General features: G+C 43.3%; 1 protein-coding gene across 1 annotated transcript in view; it reads right to left on the minus strand.

Moving 5' to 3' along the window:
* Positions 1-6,214: 6,214 nt before the first annotated feature.
* DGCR8 (DGCR8 microprocessor complex subunit) overlaps positions 6,215-26,557 on the minus strand; it is a 132,505-nt gene continuing 112,162 nt past the window's right edge. The window contains exons 13-14 of the mRNA XM_075320964.1: positions 26,098-26,211; positions 6,215-17,998 (exon numbers count right to left, since the gene is read on the minus strand). Coding sequence (XP_075177079.1) covers positions 17,915-17,998; positions 26,098-26,211 — 198 coding nt within the window. The 3' untranslated portion in view covers positions 6,215-17,914. The remainder of the gene's footprint in view (positions 17,999-26,097; positions 26,212-26,557) is intronic.

Genomic DNA, 26,557 nt, shown 5'->3' on the forward strand with positions numbered 1-26,557 from the left:
GACCGAAAGAGACGGCGCCGGCACCGGAGAACGGAGACGCCTCCATGACCCAACTCCACCGCAGCACCACCTCCTAGGTAAGTATTATAAAGTGTTTTTTTATGTTCTCACAGCGACCTGGGCTCTTATATACAGCATGTTAGAATGCTGTATATAAAAGAGCCCTGTGGTGGTGACCGCATCTTATAGCCAAAAAAAAGTGGTCACAGGTTCCCTTTAATAGTCAAATGCTTTGCTCTCCAGTTTTAGCTGTGTGTCTTGAGTCATTATCATGTTGGAGGACCAAGACTTGATTTGCAACCCAGACCAAGCTTTCTGACACTGGACAGTACATTTTGCTCCAAAATGGCATAATAGTCTTGAGATTTCATTGTACCCTGCACAAATTCTAGACACTCTGTCTCAGATGCAGCACAAGGTACAATGTTTTTTTAATTGTAAGCTTCATTTTTGCATCTGTGAACATAGCTCTGTGCCAAAACGCTCCAGTTTTATCTTACATGTCCAAAAGTGGCAGTCTCACAGAAGCTTTGTGGCGTGTCGTTATGTATTTTTTGCAAATTTCAGTCTTGCTTTTTTATGATTGGCTTTCAGCAGTGGCTTCCTTCTCAATCGTTTTCCATGAAGTCCATTTTGGACAAGACTGACAGATGGTGTGATCTGATACTAATGTACCTCTGAGTGGGAGGTTAAAAGGGAAAAATTATGCTGCTGCTGAAGAACCATTGATCCAAGGATGATGAATTGATTTTGTTAATGCGTTTCGCCATCCTTGGATCAGTGGTTCTTCAGCAGCAGCTCGATTTTTCCCTTTCATCCTCCCACTCAGATTATCTTCTCCTAGGGTGGTGCTGCAGCAGCCGTTTACATACGTTAATCGTAGTTGTGACTCACAACTATTCAAGGTAAGCCTTGCAACCTACTCTAAAGGCCCTGTCACACACAAGAAGATCGCTAACGAGATCGTTGCTGAGTCAAAATTTCTGTGACGTAGCAACGATCTCGCCAGGGATCTTGTTGTGTGTGACACCTACCAGGGAACAGGCCCCTGCTGTGAGATCGCTAGTCATTGCCGAACGGTCCGGACCATTTTCTTCAAAGGTGATGTCCTGCTGGATAGGACGCATCGCTGCGTTTGATGCCTTCAACGACCTAACGACTGCGAACTCAGACATGTAGGCGTGCATTAGCTGCTTTGTGACAGGGTCCCAACGACCGCCGAGATCATTATACAGGTTGCTCATCGTTACTGTGTCGTTGGCAAGGTCTAACTGTATGACATCTCACCAGCAACCTTTCAGCGACTTACCAGCGATCTTTATCAGGTTGTATCGTTGTCAGGATCGCTGGCAAGTCGTCGTGTGTGACTGGGCCTTAACCCTCCTGTTTACTCCTGGTAAGACACTATTTGCGCTCCTTGTCTTTCCAATTGTTTATTCCTTACTGATGTACCTTGACAGTCAAGTTCATCTCTAATTTCTTTGGAAGCTGTTCTTGGCTCTTTGGTTACCATTCGTATTATCAATCTATTCAATTTAACCTCAATTTTCATCTTGCTGCCACATTTAGAGAGGTTGGCTACAGACCCATAGACCTTAAACTTCAGAATATATGCAGCTGAAATAATGCCTCATTCACAAGTCCGTGAAAAAAGGTACCGGTGACATCAGGGTTATTGATTACTGTGTCATCAGTATGTCAGTTTATTCATTTTTACCATCAGTGTATCATCGGTGTTTTTCACAGATGGCTAAATTACATAGCTTTGCAATGTTAAACTCGGACAAGATACAGATGCCATTAGTGTACTGTAAATGTTTTTCATAAGCTTGTATTTTCCTTTTTCATCCGTGATACCAAGAAAAAGAGGACTTCTTCGTAAGTTTTGAATGGACATACAGATAGATGAACAGCCCCATAGACTGGAATGGGTACACAATGTATCCATGAAAAGCACGGATGTGTGAATGAGGCATAATAGGAGCAGCAAGCTGTTTGGAGATGGCCTTTAGCCTTCACCAGGTTTGTCTATAATTTTCTTTCCAATCTCCTGAGACAACTCTCCCCTTAGCTTTCTTTGCTCCATTCTCATTGCGGTACACACCATGATACCAAACAGCATAGGGGCACCTTTTTACCCTTTAGTAAGCAGACTAACTGGATACACGTTTTTAGATAGTTGTAGAGCTAATTACAGGACACACCTTAGTTAAAAGATGTCCCTATGAACAAATTTCTTTTTTAGGGGTACCATCATTTTTGTTCAGGTCATTATTATTAGTTTTTTTCCCAGGTCTCCCTCATGATGACACCACCACAGGAATGGTCCACTGACCTATACAGGGTCAAGAAAAACACACGAGGTTAAAAGCCCCCTCCTACACCAACCCTGGAATGCACAATGCAGCATGGACAGAGGACCTGGTGCTGAACTTCCATTTGCAAGTTAAGAGGACGCACCGGAGAGCGGTGTGCATTCCTCAATGGAACGCAGGAGGGCAGGATGTGGATTAGCTATCCCCAAGGTCAGGTAATATAAACCTGTGGGGTTGGGGGAAGCAGTTGTCAGTTTTCTTGTGCATGCTTAGGTACAATGCTCCCCAACAACGCAGTGGATTAAGCTACCCACTCAGACGACCACCCCCCACTTTGCCCCAGGTCCATGTGAGTACCAATGGCTAGTAAGTAGCACTCCCAGAGTGAGGATATGTCTGAGCCCTTTGAACGCTTTCTTTAGGGTAGAGGTTTCTCGATGGGGTCTGGCACCATCCCCAAGAAAATGTCAGAGAAATCAAGGAGAAGTGTGGTGTGCAGTGGAAAGCTGCCAGAGGCCTGTAAAAAAAAAAAAAAAAAAAAAAAGCTCTGCGACCCCTGTATAGCAAAAATAGTGTCGGAAGAACAGTTCTCCTTCCTAACAGATCTACAGTCAATGATTAGGGAAGAGGTATAGGCCACGATCTCCAGTTGTTATCCCTCCGGAAGAATAAAGGGCCGTTCCCTGCAAGAGACAGAGATGGGAGAAGGAAGAATCCTCTGAAGAGCATGACCAGTCCATGGATTCGGAGTCCGAATGTGAGGACAAAGTCCCAGAAGCATCACCAGAGGAAAGAAAGAGATACCTCTTTTCGTCGGACAACACAGACGAGCTTCTGAGAGAAGTCTTTAAGACCATGAACGTGAATGAGACAGAAAAACCCTGATGAGTTCAAGATGAAATGTTTAGAGGTACCAGGTCCCAAAGAAAGAGTCTTCCTGGTGAACAGACACACATGAGCCATGATTCTGGAAGAGTGGGAAGACGCCGACAAATTGGTGATTCCCCGAGACTTTAGACCAAGTCTCCCCTTTGAATCTGATGACAAAGACCTGGGAGGATGTTTCCAACATTGGTGACCCAGTGGCTAGGAAGACATTAATACCCTTTGAGGACTCGTCTGGCCTACATGAACCTATGGACAAGAAGGCAGATGGACTCCATAAAATAGCATTGGAATCTATGGCAGCCATAATTAAAGCAAATATAGCAGCCACATCAGTAGCTAGATCTATGATTATCTGGTTAGAAGATCTAGAGAGACAGAGTAAGTCTAAAGTTTCAAGAGAAACCATTCTGGATTCTCTTCTCCTTTTGAAGATAGCTACAAGGTTCATGGTGGATACTTCTGCAGAATTCGTATGATTTACAGCAAGAAACAACGCCTAACAAATTTCACCCACTGGGCGGTATGGCTGAATACCTGGTCAGGAGATAGTGTCTTAATTAACCAGCTCTGGTCCAATCCCTTCTCAGGCCTCTGGGTGTTTGGTCCTGTTTTGGATGACATCCTAGAGAAGGCGTCAAACAAGAAAGGAGGTTTTCCAGAGGAAAGATCCCTTAGACTTCTGCCCTCCCATAGATTTTTTCCATATAAAGGACGAGAATATAGCAGCAGTTGACTTAAAGGGAACAGAGAACACAGTGGCAGATTACCTCAGAAAGAAAAAGAGATCCACTGGAGTGGGAGCGGATACAAGATGCATTTCAGGAACTGGTCAGAAGATGGGGCCTTCCACAGGTGAACCTGTTTGCCTCAAGGAAGAACAGGAAAATAGAAAGATTATTTTTCTTGAACCCACAAGACAATCCCATTGCAGTGGATGCCATGTCACAAACATGGAGCAAAACGTTTGTGTATGCGTTTCTGTCACTACCACTAATTCCCAAAGTGGTCAGGAAAATCTAGGAGGATGAGAGCAGAGTGATGACAGCCCCCTTTTGGTCCAAATGAAGCTGGTTCTCTCTGCTGAAAAGGATGTCCATAGAGGGACCCGTTTTTCTTCCCTTGAAGGAGAATCTTCTACACCAGGGACCAGTGGTGCACCAGAACATACAACATCTACACCTGTCGACATGGGTCCTGGGGGGAGACTCCTGGCAAGCAGAAAACCCGTTACACGAGCCATTTATAGGAAGACCTGGAGAAGATTCTGCACCTTTCTAGGCAGGGATCCAGCAGACAGTGCATATCCAAATATCCCAGAGATTCTGGATTTCCTGCAGGCAGGATTCAACAAGCGCCTGAAGTCAAGTACACTGAGGGTCCAGATTGCAGCCCTTAGCACCTTCTTTGATATCTCCCTTGCAATCCACCCATGGATGTCAATATTTAGGAAGGCCACCCAGAGACTAAGATCTACCATAAGGGCCTCAGTGCCCTCATGGAACCTGGGTTTAGACCTAGACAGATTATGTGATCCCCATATGAACCAATGGAATGTATCACAATGTAGAAGCTATCCACAAAAGCAGTGTTCCTGGTGGCAGTGACAACAGCAAAAATGATAGGAGAGATTCAAGCCTTATCTACAAAAGATCCCTATGTACCATGGAACACCAAATAGTCCTTAGGCTAGACCCAGCATTTTGAACCAAAGTTGTCTCGGCTTCAAATGTGGAACAAGAGATCGTCCTGCCCTCCCTTCTGCCAAGACTATAAAAGCCAGAAAGAATGCCACCTACATTCCCTTGATGTCAAGACGTACAGTACTGGCATACCTGGAGGCCACCCAGAGCTGGAGGTTGGATTCTAACCTTTGTCCAATTTGAGGGTAGAAATAAGGGAAAGAAAGCCTCAAAAGCAACCTTTTCCAGATGGATTAGGACCACTATACCTTTGACTTGCATAGTAGCAGATCAACATCCCCCAACAGACAGAGCCCATTCTACCAGGGCACTGTCCACTTCGTGGGCAGAAAGAACAGGGGCCTCAATAGAACAGATCTGTAGAACTGGCACCTGGTCAGGTCAAAATACATTCTGTAGACCCTACAAATTAGATGTCTTGTCCAACCGCCAGATCTCCAATGGCAGAAGGGTCCTTCAGGCCGTTATCCCTCCCTAGTGTAGGTTTATTTGGTATTCTTCTGTGGTGCCATCATGACAGTGACCTGGAAAATAGGAATTACAACCTACCGGTAATGAGGTTTGCAGAAGCCTATCATGATAGCATCCGTATATCTCTCCCTAATGCTTCCTTATGCTGATGTGATGAACATTTGTATGAAGAAGATAAAGAATAAAATTGTGTTATACCCATCCTGGTGTAGTACTTGGAAGTGTCACTGAGGAGGTTGGGGTGAGAGGGGCATTTAACCTTGTGTGCTTTTCCTGTCCCTGGAGAGGTCAGAGGACAAATCTCCTTGTGTTGTCATAATGAGCTCCTGCCTGGAAAGAATTACCAGTAGGTTGTAATTCCTGTTTTTGTACTTTTTAGTTGAACCACAGTTCAATAGTAATATCTAATTTTCATTAGTTGATATTTTTCAGGTATCTGTGTTGGGAAAAAAATAATGCGATTTTTCAAGTGTTTTCTGCCAAAATTCTGATGCACTTTGCGGAATGAAGGCCTTTCCTTTATGTTGAATTTGGAGAAACCCCTTGGTATATTAGTTGTGTTTATTAACTATTCATTTACTGGTTTATTGCAAACAGGAAAAAAGTTTGTAATTTTTGCTAAAAACCTAATACGCAATGTGGGTATAATTATAATTGCAACTGTATGTACGGGTACATTTAGGTTGCTTTTCAAAACCACAATACCTCCTTGGATGGAATTCTGGAATATTATAAAAGAAATTAAAGGCCATCATAATTGTTGCAATATATATACTTTTTACCACCTTAAGAAAAAAAAAAGTAAACCGTTTCATTGTAATATCAAACTTTATTGCTTAAAACTAATAAACAAAAGGCTTTAAAAACACAATACCGAGGATCAAGTGCACAAGATTTACATCAGTATTAAAAGCAGAACCTCATTTAAAACATATGACAAGTTTGACAAATCACTTATTTGACAGCCACTCCACAATTCATACGGCAACCATTAAGTATATTCAGATTACAAGTTATCACTGCGCAGACAATACTTACACTGGTTAATATAGCTAGCCGGAGCAAAACAAAGCTTTTCATTTGCTATTGGCCTCACAATGTCATGGAACATAAAGAACAATCATGTCTACTTAGTACATCTTTTACTTTATTAGCTTAGCCTGGATATTAGGATTTAAATATACACACACATATAGCAACATAAAAAATTGTACATAAATGAAGACTATATGTGTAAGTGGCTCGTACTTAAATCTTGAAGAGCCACTAGCTTTTTAGATATGATTGCAAGCAGTTGAATAACTTTCTATCTAGACCAAGTACCAAATAAGGCTAGATTTTTTTGTTCTTGTACCTTTTAGGAGTGTATTTTATGTACCTTTAGAGTGCCTCGTTTATTATTTTCAACATATGATAATGGAAAAGTAATGCAAATCTTATAGTCAAGGTTTATTTTCAATGTCAAGCAATGAAATGTAAAATTACTTAACATTAAAAAGAAAAAAAAAATTACATGGGTAAGTCATGCACCAAAATAGAATTCCAGTACTACGCAGCAAGCTATGAACACTTAGCTTAATCAACTAAAGATGGAAATCTTTCTTAGAAGGCAAGTTTAGTAGTAATAATGCCTATGGTTTGTCAACTATTGTGTAAAAAAGAAATTCTCTTTCGTCAAAAGGGAGGAGACATTATCCTTTAAAACAGAACAATAGACTGCAGCTGAAGAAGTTTCTTTTTTATAAGTCAATCTGACAATTTTTTTTTGTAAGGCTTGTGAACATCTTGTCACCCTTTAAATTTTTCCTCCAAGGTAATAAATGTACAAAAGAGGACTATATATACTGGAAAGAATCCAATTTTTACCCCATTGATAGTAAGGGCCATCACATCCAAACCTTTTGTGACATGGTATTGAAGGATTTCAAAAACCCCAATTCCACCGTTAATACTGGAAAGAAGGGGCAGACAAGAAAATAGTTCTTAGAAAAACTCATTCAATCTTGAAATAAATATTAGAAAAAATATAGAAACATTGACAATCTAAGTGAAAACTTAAAGCTGTATCTCTAAGTCTTAAATACCATTCAGACATCTGTTTTTCACATATGTGTGTGTTTGACTGGATTTGTGTCTAATATAGTCTATGGGGCTGTTCACGTCTGATTGTTTTTGTGCACAGTTTGGAGACATGTCTGATATTGATCTGAATGTTGGATCAAAATCAGAATTGCAAATCTGTGGATCCATGGGGGAGAAAAAAAAAAAAAAAAAAAAAAAAAAAAAGAGACAGAACTTCATGTCATCTGAATGAGCCCTTAGGATGAGCTCCCAAGTTTCGTGCACCTATTCGCTAAATTAGGTTATTTATAGTTTTAAATTTTTTTTTTTTCTGTGGTTGTCGTCTTCTTTTGGTATGTCATGTTTTAAACACAACGGATTTGTTTTAGAAACTTCCCGTTACTTAGCTTTGATAAAACTATATTAATAAACTCATGTGTATTGCAGTTACAGTGGAAATGCACTGAAAACGCATGAATATTTTACCTTTGGATTTCCCCATCTCATTCAGGTCTATGGCCAAAATCTGAAGATAAAAACATGTTGAGAGCTTGACTTGAAGCAGGGGTTTGAAAGGAGTCTCAATCATCTCAGAAAAAATGGAAGACATTAATTGTATTTGTAAAGTTGGGGATGGGAGGGGTTATATACAGTTGGGGGAGGGGAGGGGAAGAGAGTTTGGGAATCCATGCGACACGGCCTGAAAAAGGAACTGTTGATTTTGGGGATTATGGTTAAGCTCATTACGTGGAATGTTAAGGGACTCAGATCGCCGCACAAACGAAATATGAAACTACGTCATCTCAAGAAGCTTAAGGTTGATATTGCTTTATTACAGAAGACGCACTTGCAAAAGGATGAGTTCTTCCGTATGAATAAGATGTGGGTAGGAAGGGTATATGGGTCGGCCTCAAACGGTAGGAAAGCAGGGGTTCTTATTTTGATCAATAAAAACTTTGCACACGAGGTGGAAACACAAGATTCAGATGAAGAAGGAAGATACATACATATAAAGATTTCAGGTACTCAAGGCACTTTTAGTATCCATAATATATATGCACCCAATACGGAACAAATGTTTTTTTTTTTTTTTAATATAGCTAGTAAGATTTTGCTGGATGGGGATATATGTAAATTGGTGGGGGGAGACTTCAATACAGTGGTTTCTCAGGAAGAAGACAGGAGTCAGGGGAAGCAGGGGAGGAACACGGAGGGGTCGCTGAGAGCATTGTTAAATACAACTACACTACAGGATTGCTGGAGATTATATCACCCGCAAGAGAGAGAATTTACACACTATTCCCACCCACACGACTCTTGGTCAAGGATTGACCTTTGGCTGACAAGTGAGAATTTATTGCAGAGGGTAGAAGAGATAGTTATAGAGACTATGGTATTATCGGATCATAGCCCAGTGGTAGTCAGTATAGCTGACAAAGTTCAGAGAGGACAGGATTATATATGGCGCTTCCCCTCATTCTTGACTTTGGACGAGAACTTCCATAGAATACTGAGAGAATGGTGGGTGGATTATACATTGACGAATCAGGAGCACAGTGGGGAAACACTATTGTATTGGGAGACGGCTAAGGCAGTTTTGAGAGGAAAAGTGATAGGATATACGACAAAGGTGAAACGACAGGCACAAGTAAAGTTTTAGGAGGCTAGCCGGGCAGTCAGGGAAGCATATACTGACTTCTTAAAAAAACCATCAAGGGTGACAAAAGCAAAGGTGGAGGCGAAGGGCAATTTTGAGAACTGGGTAGAAAGGAAAGAAGGTATGTATAGGACACAACAAGAGGCAGAGTTGAATCGTTTCGGGAACAAGGCAGGGAAGTTATTGGCAAATCTGGCAAGGGGACGACGACCGATGTTATGACACTGAGAAACGCTGTGGTGAGTAAAACGACAGATCCCAAAGAGATAAACGACATTCTTGGAGACTTCTATGCAGGTTTATATAAAGAGGAGGGGTTAGATGATAGAAGAGAAGGAAATGAGTGGTTAAAAGGAACAAAAATGCCTACGCTCACGGAGGAAAATTTACAGGCTCTGAATAAAGAGGTGACGGAGGAGGAGGTGCTACAGGTTATAGGAGAGTTAAAAACGACAAAGGCCCTGGGACCAGATGGCTTTAGCGGCAGTTTTTTCAAAATTATGAAGGATCAAATCTCACCTATACTGACAGTTATTCAATAAGATAATGGACGGGGAAAGAATATCGGGTACACTTAATACAGCCTATATAAAGCTCATTCCTAAAGGAGGAAAGAATTTAGAAGACCCATCTAGTTATAGGCCCATCTCGCTGATTAATCAAGACCTAAAAATTTTAGCGAAGTTGATGGCAAATAGGTTAGCGGCAGTATTGCCAGAGATTATAGATCTCCCCCAGGCTGGCTTTGTTAAAGGACGTTCAGTGGTGACAAACATTAGAAAAGTAATGCTAGCAATTGATGTAGTAAAGCAGACGAGAGAAGTGGGGGGAGGGGAATCCAGCTTTGATCACCTTGGACGCAGAGAAAGCCTTTGACAATGTGAGGTGGTCATGGCTGGAACAGGTGTTAGATCACCTGGGCTTACACGGAGCTTTTAGGAATTTTGTGAGGGTCCTTTATGCAAATTCACAGGCAAGAGTGAGTACCCCGGGATTTCTGTCAAAAACATTTCCTTTGATGAAGGGAACCAGGCAAGGATGCCAGATGTCACCACTATTGTTTAACTTGGCTATTGAACCACTGGCTAGACGTTTGAATGAGGGGGGGTGGTTTGAAGGGATCAAGGTAGGGAGGAAGTCATTGCACTCAGCCTTATTTGCTGATGATATAATCCTGTTCATTAGCAAACCTAAAACACAATTGAGTAGAGTCATAGAACAAATTGAGGAGTTTGGGAGGTTAGCAGGGTTTAGACTTAACAAAAACAAATGTGAAATTCTCTTGGACGGAAAGAGAGCGGAGGGGGGAAGAGGGGTGCATTATGTGACATTCCAATAGCTAGAAATACAATTAAATACTTGGGAGTACAGGTTGGGAGGGATACAAAAACCATATATTCATTAAATTATTCCCCTTTGATCGAGAAAATTGAACGTGAACTGCAAGGTTGGGCAAATTTGCCGTTGACTCTTCTGGGAAGAAATCATCTAATAAAAATGATGAGCTTTTCCAAGCTTCTCTATCCAATGCAGACAATCCCATTGCTTCTTAAACACTCGGATGTTAACAGATTGACAAAAGCGTTTTCACGTTTTTTGTGGAAGGGATATAGGCCGAGGATTAGTGCCAAAAAGCTAATGTTATCAACAGAAAATGGAGGGATCAGACTACCTAACATCAGGGGGTACAATTTGGCCTGTATCTTAAGACATGTCGATTGGATTAGACGAATAAGTAGGTATTCTGACTGGGATATAGAGGCAGAATTTTGTAAACCTTGGGACCTGAGTTCAATCCTACATACCTCCATTCCAAATTTGCCGCCCAACATTAAACACTCACTGATTTGTAGAGACACAGTGATGACCTGTAAGGCGGTTAGGAAAAAGTTCGGGTTAGCCTGGAACATCTCCAAATTCCTTAATATATGGGCTTGTCCTGACTTTCCACAGGGAAGGGAAAATTATCTCTTTAAAGAATGGAGGGAAAAAGGGATTGGAACTCTAAAAAACCTGATGCATGATACAGAACGGAGATGGATGACGTGTGAGGAGTTGAGAGCAAAGTATGACTTGCGCCCATTCCAGACTCTCCAGTTTGAACAGGTGAAACAAGGGATAATGAAGAAACTATACAACATAAATAACGAATATGAGGCAAATCAGATGGATGCGATCATATTAAGGGACATCCATGCCACAAATATATCAAGTCTTTATGGAAATATGAGAGAAGTGTTAGTCCCTAACATATCAGGAATAATGTTGGAAGGGTGGGCAAAGCAGTTGGGAGATCAAGAAGTGGAGGAGAAGATTTTGAATGGTTGGATGGTGATGAGAAAGAAGATTGTGAATGAGAACTTAAGAGATACAGAATTCAGGATCATATATAGAGCTATCTATGGATTTAATATACTGAATGCAAGACATCCAGATAAGATGATGAGTTGTCCAAATTGTGGTACGGAAAAAACAGATCTATATCATGGGATATGGCAGTGCGAAAGGATTGAAAGATTTTGGAAACAAGTCCAAGGGGTAGTGAGGAAAATCTGGAATAGAAATGTAGAGTTAGATCCAATGGTCTGGTTATTTCACTATCAGCATCGAGAGGAGGGAGAGAAAGGGGGAGACAAGTTACCGAATCTTTTCCATGATATAGCAATGATAAGTAAAAGGGCTATTCTTCAGAAGTGGCTGGTGAAGGAAATACCAACAAAAGAAGAACTTGTTAATCAATTGAAAAAAACGCTCATGTTGGAGAAGGTGATGGTGGAGAGGTGTAAAGAAAGGATGACAGCAAAATTTTTCAGTAAATGGAGAAAGTTCATAAGCGTTATATGTTCTAGAGAAGAAACAATACAAATAATGTCCACATTTGTGTCTACGGAATGGTACATGAAGGAAGACCTGTCAGGGTCCCTGTGCGAGCTGAAAGTATAGTTGGCCAAATTCTGGGTTGTGTCGCATGGAGAGGGGAGGGGGGGATGGGAGGGATAGTGTTTATAAGTAATGTTTGTAACAAGTTATCAAGGAATGCTGAAGGGGGGTAGCGGAGACTGAATAATGGAAATATACATTGACGAAGAAGGGGAAGGAGCAAATTTGATGACCGTGACAAATATTTGATCGATAAATTGTAGAGACTATGTTATTTGATATTTTGATTTGTTGACCCTTATTTTCTTCATTCTGTACCCTTTTTTACCATTACAAGAAAAGAAATAAAAATTTGGTTTAAAAAAACAAAACATGTTTACTGCAAGTTGTAGATAAATAAAATAAAAAAACAAAAACAAAACAAAACAAAACAAAAGCACCACAGGTCAGTTTACGCTGTGTGAAAAAAGTGCATTGGGCACACTTGATATAAATCCTATTCCCTCAGTTGTAACAGAAATACTCTGCGGTTTGTTTTTTGTGTAGCAAAAATGCGCACCAAATACTCATCGTGGGTACTTCGCCATAGAATGGTTAAGCGCAAAAATGTTTTTTGGAAATAGGCTGCATTTTCTATGGCAAAAGAATGATGTTGGCTGTGAACCTATTGAGACTTATTACATGCACTAAAAAAGTTTTTCTTATCTTTGCAGTATTTTTCTTTTGAAAAAGCAAATCGCAAAGTGTGGTCCACTTTTTTTCCTAGCCATTTTTCCATAGTTTTCACTTTAGGATTTAAAATTGTATGTAAAAAAGCATGGATGGAAAGACAAATACCCAAACATGCAATGGTTAAAAAAAAAATAAAAAAAAAAATTAATTGAAATAAAATGCATAAAACTCAAAGGGTTTTAAAAAAGGCTTAAAAAAAGTGTGCCCAAGAGACTAAAACCAAATTCAGATGTCCAGGAAAGACTGAATATAGATCGCGACGTACAGACAGACCAGGGGTCTCCTGATTACAGATTAGCGAACCTGAAGTTCAAAGTTTGGGTTCGAACACAGACTACAAAAAAACAGACTTCGGGTTCGAAGTTCGAGTGAGTTACGAGTGTAAACCACTGAAGTGAGCAGCGCTGTGCTTGGGTGTGATTGATGCTCAGCTCTGTGTGAGCCGCATGCAGTGTTTGACCGGCTCGCACTAGGGGTAAAATCAGCAAGATGTTGTGTAAACCAACCAAAAAAATATAAAAATTAAAAATTGAAAAACCCCACCCGACTTTCCCCACAAGTGTTCTGTTTATGGCTGGCAGCATGTAGGTGGAGACAAAAACTGCCCAAGTAGTGACTTCCATTGAGCTTCAGATCAAGTCAATCACAAACCAAACCTTATCTAAGGTTCGACTGTACCTGCTGAACTGAACTTCCAAAGGTTCACTCATCTACTCCTGACCTGAACGTTATAGCCTTATAATTATATATGTGGCTGTCAAGGTCAGGTCAAGAGACGAGTGACCAGTCCATGCATAGCGATATGTGCACACACAGCATTTCACGGATGGCTGAATTCAGGCATAGAGGGGGATTGAGTTCTAAAAAAAAGTCTGTTTTAAGTTGAAATCACTTTCTGTTTTTGTGACTTTAGAGCCAAATCAAGGAATTGATCCGCTCCCATGTTTGTATCTAACATGATTCTGCATGTTTCAAAGCTAAAACTGCATGTGTGGTTTCAGCCATATTTTGTGCCCTTTATGTTTAACCAAACTTTTTTTTAAATCAATTCTCTCACACTTTACACTTCCTCCCCCCACCCAATCTACTGAAGTGTAACCTGTAAATATTATAGAGCACGTCACCATTCATGACGTGTCTTAGTAAATACTTGTATTCCCCATAAACCAATATTTCTGGAACATCTTTTCTCGGAACTCTACATTGTGCTGTTCAACATTGGTGCGTGAATAAATTGACAACAGGGCATTACCAGTCTCGTTGTCAAATGGGAGTGCCTATGCAGTCTGACAATGTCAGCACTGGACAGTGTCAATGTGGAGGCAAAGAGCCCCATTTGTTAAGGCCCAGTAGGCAATATACTGTATTAATATCTAGTGGAGAAAAGAGGGACAACAATTCAAAGATTTAAGAAAAGGTGCTCCAGAATTTGCATTTAATGAAAAACAACAATATTCACTAAAACAAATACGGCAGGAAAGCTGACAGATTTACTGTTGGTTCTTGTTACCAGAAATAAAAATTAGAAATGTAAAGCTCATTCTTGCGCTTATGTGAATCTCACTAATAACCTGTCAGTAAGCCGATGTTAATGGGGGGAAAATGGGACCGTCGAGTCCATAAAGTGTGTGTGTGTGTGTGTGTGTGTGTGTGTGTGTGTGTGTGTGTGTGTGTGTGTGTGTGTGTGTGTGTGTGTGTGTGTGTGTGCGTGCGTGCGTGCGTGCGTGCGTGCGTGCGTGTGCGGTTGGGGTGGGGGTGGTGTGTGTGGGAAGGGGAGGGGGAGCGGGGAATCAGTAAAATACGGAGCTGATTTTATAGTCCTAAAAGGGATCGGCACTCAGAAGTCCATGAAATGCAAAAATATTTTATTGATCCATAAAGACAAGGTGAATAGGCTAAGAGTACAGGAGGCAGAAAAACCTCTTGCTCATTCTATGCCTCTGTACCCTTTTTGTTTTTATAGATCAATACATATTTTTGTATTTAACGGAGTGCCAATTACAATGACCTTTCTTTCTATCATGGCACCAACGTAAAAGAAATGACAAGTATGACAAAAACTGAAATATCTTAATAAATGGATTGTAAGAAACCTGATTTTTTTTTGGTCATTGATTAAAAAGTATTTTATAAATGGAGACTTGGGTGTAACCCTACCCTCGCCCCATATTTAAAGTAAGATTATTGCATCATCCGTTGTCTACAATCGCTCATTCTTACCCTAGACTAGAGCTCACACTTTGGTTTGCGTATACTACAAGCCATTCTAAATTATGCAGTTTACATTTGGCTGTTAGAAACATGCTACAGCTCCTCCACATTATATATCTGGTTTTTGGGGACTTGTGCCTGTAGTCCTTAGATTCTTAAAGTCATCAATTTTTATCACTGATGGCTCTATAGCAGCAAAACAAGGTTGCAAAAGGTTATCCATCAACTGTAAAAGGATTATGCCCATCTTACTCTACAGATAAAATTGCGGATTGCTTGTAAAGTCAAGAAACTTTGCACTTTACTTAGTTAAAGTGTCCAGACATCACACTCTATTTAGTTATTTACAGCATATTGGAAAGGAGGCCTTGGAGGGAACATGTACAATGCTTCCACGCTCTTTGGTGCGGAACTTTTCAGCACTGTACTAAGGGCTGGCTGCGATCGCCATGTTAGCTCCTAATCCTGGACAGCCTCAATGATGCTGCAGAGGCAGTGCTGCCACATAGTGGAGTCTGAGTGCACATACATGAGGCTAAAAGTGCAATGAAGATGCTGTCGTGAACAGTCAGCAATCAGGGAGTTGACTGGCTGGGAGCGGTGAACTTCGGAAGAGACAATATGGGACAAACCTTTTAATAAAAACACAACAAATCTTAGCGATTTGACTTTTTCATACTGTATAATAAAAAAAAAGTTGGTTGCAGGAAATCACTAGAAGTGTGCGGCATCACTGTTTATGATTTGACTAGTGAAATTTATTTCATGAGTTAGTGATCTGCGGTTCCCATCTTGACAAAAACCTAGTCAACTGAAATATGACTGTGACGAACATTGGTTAAGTATATGTCTGTACAATATAAAACTAGAGCAACATTACTGTATTGGACACCTTATTTTGGGTTTGTAAATGTATATGCCTTAGTGTGAACGCAGCCTTAGTCCAATTATCTGACATGGCTCCCGAAGTATGGTGCTATGAAGGTCTTCACCGTAACTGCAGTTTCACCGATTTGGCTCTATATACAAGAGGATTTAGTTTTGTGTTAACAGTTATATAAGCTGTACGATTAATTAATGATGAAACCAAAGATAAGATCTAAGAATATACAATCAAGGATATAAAATATAGAAATCTAAACTAGCATACCTTTATTTCATGCTCCGCCTGGAACTTATAACAGTATGGTTCTTACTGGGCCGTGACAACAGACTGGTATGGAAGAAGATCGACCCAACGCTGTATTTATAAAAGTGCCCAGATGGATATTATCACTATATTGCATATATAGTTTTATTTTTTTATTGCCTAACTAAATAAGTTTTACTACAGAAGCTGCACAGGATGAGGATGGCAAAGAATGAAAAAGAAATTGTGGTAGAAAGAAATGAGTGCTGAAGTAGGGATGAATGACAAACAAAACCCACATATTTTGGCCACGCTCGTTTGGCTTTTAATGAAGTTTCTATAAAATAACTAGATTTCTTTGTCAAACAGCAAGAAGATAAATGTATGAAGCAGCCCACATGGTGGTAGCAGACAGAACGTCATTGCCTTTGGTACATATAAGGCTTTACAAGACAGGCAATATTGATGAATAGCGTCTACATACAAAAATCTTACCGACATTCATATTTGTAGCACTGGCAGAATCCTACGTACAATTTTTGACCAATTTTTCTAGTTAAAACATCAAAGCGTAGTAACAGAATAGGCAGTCTGCACCAATTCACCAGGAATACAGTTAACGAAAAAGTACAAAATTCATCAAACTCAAGGAACTCTGTATTACAATGAATACTCCGACCCTTGCTAAATGATAGTTTTCTCCTGGTAACTGACTGATGTCTTCAAGAAATTCTTAAAAAGCTCCTTAAGCCTTTAAAGCCACCCTTTGTGTGCTTAAATGTTCATTGTATTAAATAGCGTGAGCACCCGCTGTAACTTCCTGCTCATGTGACCTGTAGGATACAAGGCAAGTGTGACCCCCCAGGCTCCGTACACTGCATACAATGTGTGTCACACTTACTTAGAAGTAGTATTTGCATTGCAGACTGATGCAGCTATTAAAGGGCATAGGACAACAACATTCATTCAGTTTGCATACAGGCTGTGCTTACAAGACATCTTTTCAGTAAACATCTATTATACAAGAGATGAATTACAGCAGTTGATTGCTCCGAAATTGCCAGGAAATTAAAATGGCTGCCACACGCAGTCAAGCCAGGGTATAGAGGCCGACTGATGTAACCGAGACGGTCTACAGCAGAAGCAGCTGAGATGTGTGCAAAATAATGATTGGATACATGTGCTGGAAATTGTGCTGTGGGTCCTTCATACTTCAATCGGAGTAAATGCCTAGAAGCTAGCGTCCAGATTAATATTTTCACATGGTCTGTGCCTATAGGCCAGTAACCACAATGGATCATATTGCAGTGGCTACCACAGTGTAAAGCTTTCCCACACATCTTCATTTGAAATGGTCAGACCTTATATTACAGGACCTAGGTCATAAATAAATATGGCAAGCCAGACAGCGATCAGTAGGTAAAACATCACGGCAAACATTAGGTAAACCAAGTTGTGTAAGCGTCTCATCCAATCAGCTATTCAGTGCATTCAGTCAACTGAATATTTTAGCTCAGCGTTTTGCACCTACAAACCATATTTACTTGTCTTTTCTACGTACACAGACGGGCATGACCCTAGTAGCGAAAGTGCTTGATGTCCTAAGTGTATCGTTTCGTTTTTTTTTTTTTTTTTTTTAAGATTTGCACACCTTGGCCAATCATTTTGACATCAGCTAAAGAAAATTTCAAACAAACAGCGAGCTTCATAAAGGAGGTAATAGGTCTATTTTTTGTCCAGTTCAGAGAAGAAAAAAAAAATGGACAATGCATAAGGAAGCAGCCCTATTTATGAATCACCTTCTACATCAGATGAAACGTTTGTCAAAGTAAGCGCTCATAGTTTCTTATTGCTCCCTTAAGTGCACAGATCAAACATCCACTGTACATAGGGGTTCATTTCCGGGCTGTGCAGATTCAACAATCGTCATTTTAGGCTTTTTCCGTGTCTCTTCCTATTGGAGAAAGAAAAAAAAATTATATAATTAAAATATACTGCGAGCCAATGTTGGCACAAAACAAACTATAAGTAACAAAAAACATCCCTATTAAAAACATCGTTGTCAATCAAAAGGTGACATGAATTGTTTATTGGTTATAAATAACAAACCCTCTCCATCCTAAACTAAGTGGAAGCTATCATCTAAAAATTAACTATCGTTTAAATTTAGTTTTAATGTTACATCTATTTTCTAAAAATACTTGGCAATTTTTTTTCTCTTTTTTTTTGCTTTTAAGGTTACATATATTTTCTTAAAAAAAAAAAAATGACAATTTTGGTTTTTCATGTCATCTTTATTAAAAAAACAAAATTAGTAAATTTGCAATCTTCACAGTGGCCACTGGGGCAGTGACCAATTGACATGTGTTTCCTGAAACAGAAAGTTAGAGTTTTAACACTAGAAGTCCCAGAGAGGGGTCATTTAACATTTCTACCATTGGAACCCTAAGGATCTCGAAATTCCTGGGACTTCTAGTGTTAAGGGAATCGGTCAGTAGGATCAAGTCATTTATATGGGCATGTATAGGTCATAGAAGGATGAATAAAGTGACACCTTGATATCAGCAATATCTTATTTCAGAGAAATCAATGTTTTTCTAAATATATGTAAATGGGCTGTTAAGATCTATGAGCCGGATATACATTGCCCAGATAATCTGCCTCCAGAGCTTATTTTAAATGAAAATGGGTGTTATTAGTGTGAGACATGTAGAACAGAAGTAAAATAAACTAGAAAGTGGTTCCTCTGTGCTGCCCGTATTGTATTCCGGCTTCGTGTCTCTACACCCATGAATCTGCAGAAGCCTTTATGCCTACATAGTGGTGGTAAGGAAAAATGTAATGCCACGGTCCGAGGGAGCGCTAAGGAGGTCAGGCTAAATAATGAGTTTAAAAGGTATTTTTCTTTATTTAATAACCTGCCACAACGCGTTTCGATATGTAAATCATCGAAACGCGTTATTAAAGAAAGAAAAATACGTTTTAAACTCAATTTAGCCTGGCTTCCTTAGCGCTCCCTCGGACCGTGGCATTACATTTTTCGTTGATCCATTTTCCCTTGTGGGTTCCACGGCAGCAGCTGCTTTGTTTGGAGGCATTAATCGCAAACAGGTTTAGTGGCATGCAGGTTCCCCGGTGATCGGTCACATGACAGCTCCGTGAAGCTCCAGCCCTCACAGACGGACCTATCCGAACCAGCATCCTGGCACCAGCAGTTTACCCACGCTCTTACCGCGGTTGTGCAGGGTTGCACAACCACGTCAGGTGAGCGGCTCCACTCTTTCCATCTACACTGCTTCCCCGAAAATCCTTCACATGCACTCCTCTCTCTAATTCATTTATACATAGTGGTGGTGACTCACACAACCACCCCAGGTGAGGATTCAATTCATCCCCCTCACCCCTGTTTCATCAGGTATTACCCTAGTGCGCTTTTTTATTTTCACTTTTAGACTGTCAGTCATTACATGACTGAAACGCTAACCCCCTTTTATTATTTAAAAAAAAGCCCCATGTGAAAATTGCAAGATTTCAATTCCTATTTCTTCTACAGCTTGTGAGATAAACAAAGAAAAATTTGCAATAGACAGAAAAAACACAAACAAAAAAAAAAAAAACGATTGAAAAATAGGTAATTTTGTTATGATAGCTTCCTTTCCAAATTCTGCATGCCTTCTTTGCCACTAATATTTATTTATATAGTAAGCTACTACAACTTTGAAGGGATGGTGCTTTGTAGCCAGCTTATTAAACCTGTTCTCAGTTTGGGCCTACCTAGACATTGGTAGAGACCGTTTCATTTATCTCTTGTACCCAGACAATTCCCAGATTCTTACTGGGATGCAAATTGTCTAAAAAATATCTCCTCCAAGTCTAGCTGCAGGAGAGCTCCAGATGCTATAAGACCGGGTAAGCAGTGAGACAGCTCCTATGACCGCTCATGCCCCAATATTATAGACAGTTGATATTCGGGGGGGGGGATCACTGTACAGGGAAAAACTTGAAAAGGCTGTAACACTAGGAAAGTTAAGCAGCCAATTCATTTCAGAATGATTTATCCTAACAACATGCCATCACTACCTTCCTTTCACCATCAACTACTTGACCCCAGAGCGCAATTCATGCAATGCAGCAAAAAATAATAATAATAAATAAATTGTATTCATTTATATAGCGCTATTAATTCCACAGCGCTTTACATACATTGAGCCCCAATGGGGACAGTGTTGCCAATCTAGATTCCCTATCTGTATGTCTTTGGAGTGGCAAAAAACGGATTTTTGTGTACTCACCGTAAAATCGTTTTCTCTTAGCTCTACTGCCGTTTGCAGAATTTTCCTACCCAGATTTGCCTCAGCTGAAACCTGGGTATGGACTCTGTAATGCTTTGAAAACGTATGTAGGCTAGACCAGGTCGCAGCCTTACACACCTGTTCCACTGAAGCCTGATGCCGTATGGCCCACGAAACGCCAACTGCTCGCGTGGAATGAGCCCGTAGCCCACTAGGAATGGGCTTGAGTTGCAAGCGGTAGACTTCCTGGATCGCAGAGCGAATCCAGCGAGCCAGAGTCGCCTTTGAAGCTGCCTGTCCCTTCTTAGGCCCCTCAGGAATGACGAACAAAGAGTCCGTTTTCCTAAAGGGGGCTGTCCTGGATATGTAATATCTGAGAGCTCTGACGAGGTCTAACGAATGCAGAGACCTTTCCACCCTATGAACCGGGTGTGGACAAAAGGAAGGCAGAACAATGTCCTCGTTCAAATGAAACGGGGTAAGAACCTTTGGAAGGAAATCCGGAAGGGGGCGCAGAACCACCTTGTCCTGGTGAAAGATCAGAAAAGGCTTGCGGCAAGAGAGTGCTGCTAGCTCCGAAAACCGTCTGATGGACGTAATTGCCACCAGGAATGTTACCTTCCAGGACAGAAGAGCAAGGCAGGATTCCTTGAGAAGTTCAAAGGGAGACCTCTGGAGACCGCCCAGAACGAGGTTGAGGTTCCATGGGTCCAGCGGCCGTTTGTACAGGGGAACTAGATGGGAAATGCCCTGGAAGAAGGTCTTGACTTGCGGTTTTTGAGCCAGGCAGTATTGGTAGAAGATTGAGAGCGCTGAGACCTGCCCTTTAAAGGGAACTGAGAGCCAACCTCGCTTGCAAGCCAGACTGTAGAAAGTCGAGAATTTTGGGGATGGCCAGAGGCATAGGCTGGACGTTAGTTTCCCTGCACCATGAAAGGAAGATTTTCCACGTACGGTGGTAAATGCGGAATGAAGCAGGCTTTCGGGCGCTGATCATGGTGGAAATAACCGCGGGGGAGAATCCCGCTCTTGTTAATACCCAGGTCTCAATTGGCCATGTCATCAGCTTCAGGGCTCTGGATTTCTGATGGGAAATGGGCCCTTGGGTCAGCAAGTCCGGGATGTCTGGAAGGCGCCACGGTGCGTCTGTGAGCGTTTGTACTAATTCGGCGTACCAGGTGCGCCTGGGCCAGGTCGGTGCTATCAGTATCACCGGGACTCCCTCTGCCTTGATCTTCCTGATTACCCGCGGCAGCAGGAGTAGAGGTGGAAATATGTAAGGCAGGCGGAAGTGGTGCCAGGAGCAGACTAGAGCATCCGTGCCGATGGACTGCGGGTCGCGTGACCTGGCTATGAACGCGGGTACCTTTGCATTCAACCTTGAAGCCATTAGGTCCACGTCTGATGTGCCCCAGCAAGTGCAGATGTGTAGAAACACTTCTGGGTGGATAGACCATTCTCTGGCGGCCAGGCCTTAGCGACTTAGAAAGTCTGCTGCCCAGTTCTCTACTCCCGGTATGTGTACCGCTGATATCACTGACCCCGTCGATTCGGCCCAGCTGAGGATCTTGTGGGACTCGAGATAAGCCGCTTTGCTGCGGGTGCCCCCCTGCCGATTGATATAGGCTAACGCTGTCGCATTGTCCGATTGGACTCGAATCTGATGACACGCTAGCAGAGGGCAGAACGCCCTGCGCGCGAGGAAGATCGCGCGGAGTTCCAGGATGATTATGGGTAGGGAAGACTCCTGGGGCGTCCAACGTCCTTGAGCAGTGTGGTGCCGGTACACTGCTCCCCAGCCTAGGAGGCTGGCGTCCGTGGTCAGAACCAGCCAGTTCACTGGGAGAAAATATCTCCCCTTTGATAGGGATGAGGACCGAAGCCACCAGCGGAGTGCATACCTGACTGAAGGCGTCAGGTGAAGATGTCTGTCCAGGGAGAAGGGGCTCTTGTCCCAGGCCACTAGAAGGGCTAGCTGCAGTGGGCGGAGGTGCAGTTGAGCAAAGGGTACTGCTTCCATAGCCGCCACCATCCTGCCGAGCACTTTCATGCTGAATCGAATGGAGCGAGATGGAGGACGTAGAAGGCAGCGTACTGCTCGTTGAAGAGCGATCGCCTTGTCCTGAGGGAGAAAGATCAAGCCCCGACGGGTGTCCAGGGACATGCCCAGGAAGGTGATGGATCGTGATGGGATCGGGGATGATTTGTCTAGATTCACTAGCCACCTTAAGCAGGATAGGGTGTCCACAGTGATATGTACGCTGGTTGACCAGTCGCGGAAGGAGGGGGTCTTTATGAGGAGGTTGTCCAAGTAAGGGAGAATGACTACTCCCCTGGCGTGAAGGACGCTCATGGCGGTCGCCATGACTTTGGTGAAGACCCTTGGTGCGGTGGCAAGGCCGAAGGGTAGAGCTACGAATTGAAAGTGGGAGTCCTGAACTGCGAAGCGGAGGAACTTTTTGGTGATCTGGGGCGATGGGTATGTGCAGGTACGCGTCCTTGATATCTATGGCGGCGAGGAATTCCCCTTCGACCATGGATGCAATAATGGACCTTAGGGACTCCATTCTGAATCTCCGTACATGCACATGTTTGTTCAGGTGTTTGAGGTCCAGGATGGGTCGAACTGACCCATCCTTTTTGGGGACCACAAAGAGGTTGGAATAAAACCCCCCGAACTTCTTGTCGTCCGGGACAGGTATTATGACTCCTGCTGTTTGGAGCGAGTGGATTGCTGAGAAAAAAGCTTTGTGTCGTTTTCGAGTCTTTGGGGGGGTTTGAGAGAAGGAACCGACTCGGGGGTCGGGTCCGAAATTCTATGTGGTAACCGGAAGACACACGGTCTCGTACCCATTTGTCGTCTGAGGCGGCAGCCCAGATGTGTTGAAAGAGCCGCAGTCGACCTCCTACAATAAGTGTGTCTTCCAGGGCGCCGAAGGAGTCATGAGGGGGGAAAACGTCGTGGCCAAGTCTCCCTAGTCCTGGACTGTTTCGGTCTAGGCTGCCATGACGAAGTGGGTTTCGGGGAGAGCTGAGGTGGTCAGTCCCTGCGTAGTCCTCGGCTGGTGGCGGGGACAGCACGGGATGTTGACCAACCAAATGAGTTCCGAAAGGAGCGGAACGAGGACTGTGGACGTCTGGTGAAGGACGTCCTGGGCTTCAGCTGGGGAAGGGAAGTACTTTTTCCTCCCGTGGCGTCAGAAATGAGCTTGTCCAGACGTTCGCCAAACAATCGGTCTGGAAAAAAGGGAAGGCCTGTGAGAGACTTCTTGGAGGCCGAGTCCGCTTGCCATTGTCGGAGCCAGAGAGCTCTACAGATGGCTATGGTATTTGAGGCGGCAAACGCTGCGCAGGTAACAGCGTCCATGGAGGCCTGCATGAGGTACTCCGCCGCAGCGGAAATTTGAGCTCTTACCTCTGTGAAGGTATGAGTGAACTGGGATTCCTCAAGCGAAGTGTTAAGGGATTCTGCCCAGACCGAGATCGCCTTTGCGACCCACACAGAGGCAAAGGAGGGCGAGAGGGAGGAACCCGCAGCCTCAAAAGCAGAGCGGGCGAGGTGCTCCACCTGTCTGTCGGGTCCTTGATGGAGGAACCATCGGGTAAAGACAGGAGCGTCTTTGTGGTAAGGCGGGAGACCGGGGGGGGGGTCGACCGAGGGCGGATCGGCCCAGCCCTTAGGGGGCAGGTGAGGCAAAAGGGTACCGGGACTCCATGAGTTTTCGGTTACCGAAGCGCCTGTCAGGCTTCTCCCTTTGCTTTGTGAGGATATCCTGAAACTCTGGGTGATCAACGAAAACCTTTCGGGGTATCCTTGCCCTCTTAAAGGAGACCGCATGGTCAGTGGTAGTGGATGGGAGATCCTCCACATGCAGAGTTTGGTTGATTGCTGCTATAAGGGAGTCTATTGCAGTTTGATCATCTGGGGAGGATGAAACCAAGGAATCCTCCTGGTACAAACAGCATTCTCCCTCCTCCAGCTCTTCAGAAGCCGTGGAGGGTGTGGGAGGGCGTGCCCTGTGTGCTCCCGAGGGAGAGTCATGGGGGCCATGAGAGAGTGCTGGAGACACCCGGCCGTGTGCTCTTTTCCTGATCCCTGCAACCGGTGAAGCATGTGCCCGGATTACCTCAGAAGGATCCTCCATAGGGTTATCCTCAGGCTGCGTTCTGTCCAGGGGCCCAGAAGGGTGTGGAGGACGACATTGCACAGCCAGAACCAGGTTCTGTGACAGTTTTTCCATGGATTGAGACAGAAAACTGTGCCCATTCCGGTGGGCTGGGAGCCCTAGGCTGTGGGCTGACGGTTGCGGCGGTGGTGGCAGGGGGGTCTTGGGGGGCTATAGGGGCACAGGACTCACAGAGAGAAGAGGTGTGTTTTCGTGGTAGCTCAGCGTGGCAGGCAGTGCAGGCTGCATAATAGACTATGTGGGCCTTAGCACTCTTAGTGCCCTTAGAATTCTGCATGTTCCTAATAGGAGTATGCCAGGAGGGGGAGCAATGGTCAGCAGAGCTACAAGTGAAGCAAGCACCTCACCAGAATCAGCCGATGGCCCTGTGTCCTCAGGAAGGAGAAAGCTCTGTGGAGATCTTCGTACGCTTTCCTGGGGGGGGGCTTATCGCGGCCGCGGGGGGCGGGGCTTAGCGCTAAAAGAGCATGAAGAAGTCAGTGTGCCCCCCCCCCCCTGCTGTGGGTAGTAAAAAACGGCGGGAAGGGAGCTTCTGACAGTTTTCCTCCCTCTCCCTACAGTCAGCACACAGCTTGTCACTGGTGGTTATCTCTGGCGGCTTTTCTGCTAGAGCAAAAAAACAGAGCAAATAAACAGTTCCTGAGCTCTGGGCCCTCCCCCTGCCACCGGTAAATTATCTGTGCAGGACTTTCTGCAAAGAGCGAGGGACTTCCCCCTCCTCCAACCAGCAAGCTAAAAAAAAAGTTAACACTGTGTTCAGGATCCCTGGGGCTCTCCTCCTTGCAATCAGCAAGGGACTTTCTCATAATAAATACTGTAAATTCAGCAGTCCTGGGAGATTTCCCTGCACCGTCTTTTCTCCTTTTGTCTGGGAAACCAGTCAGGGGGGATCTCACCTTAAACACTGCTTCAGTCCAGGCAGTGGAAATAGAGTCAGCTTGCTGTGTCCGGTCACACAGGTGCCATGTTCAACTCAGAGCCTGCAAAGAGGGGCTGAGGAATTGTGCCTCTGCCCTGGGCTCTGGAAAATCGGTGTCTGTGGAACCCGTCGTCCAGCCCAGGATCCAGCGTCGCAGGAGGGGGTACGTGGAAGCGACACTCCACGTTCCCGCCAGTTGATGGTAGTGGGAGATCGGTCCCAAAAGGAAACCGTCGCCCTTAAAAAATAACAAACCTTGAAAGGAAGTGCCTCACACAGACACTAAGCTAAAACTGAGGCTGCCTGGCCTGGCCAGGGGGTGTATACTGCAGAGGAGGAGCTATGCTTTTGCATCTACTTAGTGTCCTCCTATGGATAGGTAGCATAACACCCATGGTCTTGTGTCCCCCAAAGAGGCGTCAGAGAAAAGCACCTTATTACACAAAGAGACCAGATGTGCAACAAGATATATTAGGAGGTGAGAGAGTCGATGGTTTGGATTAAAAGCCATCATCAATGTCCCCAATCCTTGTCGCATTGCAACTGCCTGATTCTAAACACTACATCAGTGAATTAAAAGACAAAATTATTTGTGAGCACTTGGACTTCTGCTGAGAAAAGATCCTTTAAATCAACAGCTTGAATTATCACTCACCCTTTCTTGTGCCAGCTTTTTCATTTCATCTTGCAGCTTATTTAGAATATGAAGATTTGGCTTGTTTTTTTTGGCATACTGATGTAGTTCTATTACACTTTTATCTGAGGTTTCCTGATGAAAGACAGAACAAAAAACTATTAAAAGCAAAATCATCATTCAATTCTTGGGAAATTTTTCATGAAATTTCCTTTAAATAGGCACATAGTTAACATACGCTGGAAGAAGATACATTCATTAACCCCTTCACGACCATGGACGGATCTTTCCGTCATGGATCGTGTCCCGGTAAGCCCCGCCCCCTGCCGCGGGCAGGCGGCGTGGATCGGCACACATATCAGCTGTTTTCAACAGCTGACATGTGTGCCTACATGTTCCGAGTGGAATCGCATTCCACCCGGAACATTAACCCCTTAGATCTCGCTGCCAAAGTCTGGCAGCGAGATCTATATGCGCGCGG

This window comes from Anomaloglossus baeobatrachus, chromosome 1, assembly GCF_048569485.1.
Source record: "Anomaloglossus baeobatrachus isolate aAnoBae1 chromosome 1, aAnoBae1.hap1, whole genome shotgun sequence".
Classification (NCBI taxonomy): Eukaryota; Metazoa; Chordata; class Amphibia; order Anura; family Aromobatidae; genus Anomaloglossus; species Anomaloglossus baeobatrachus.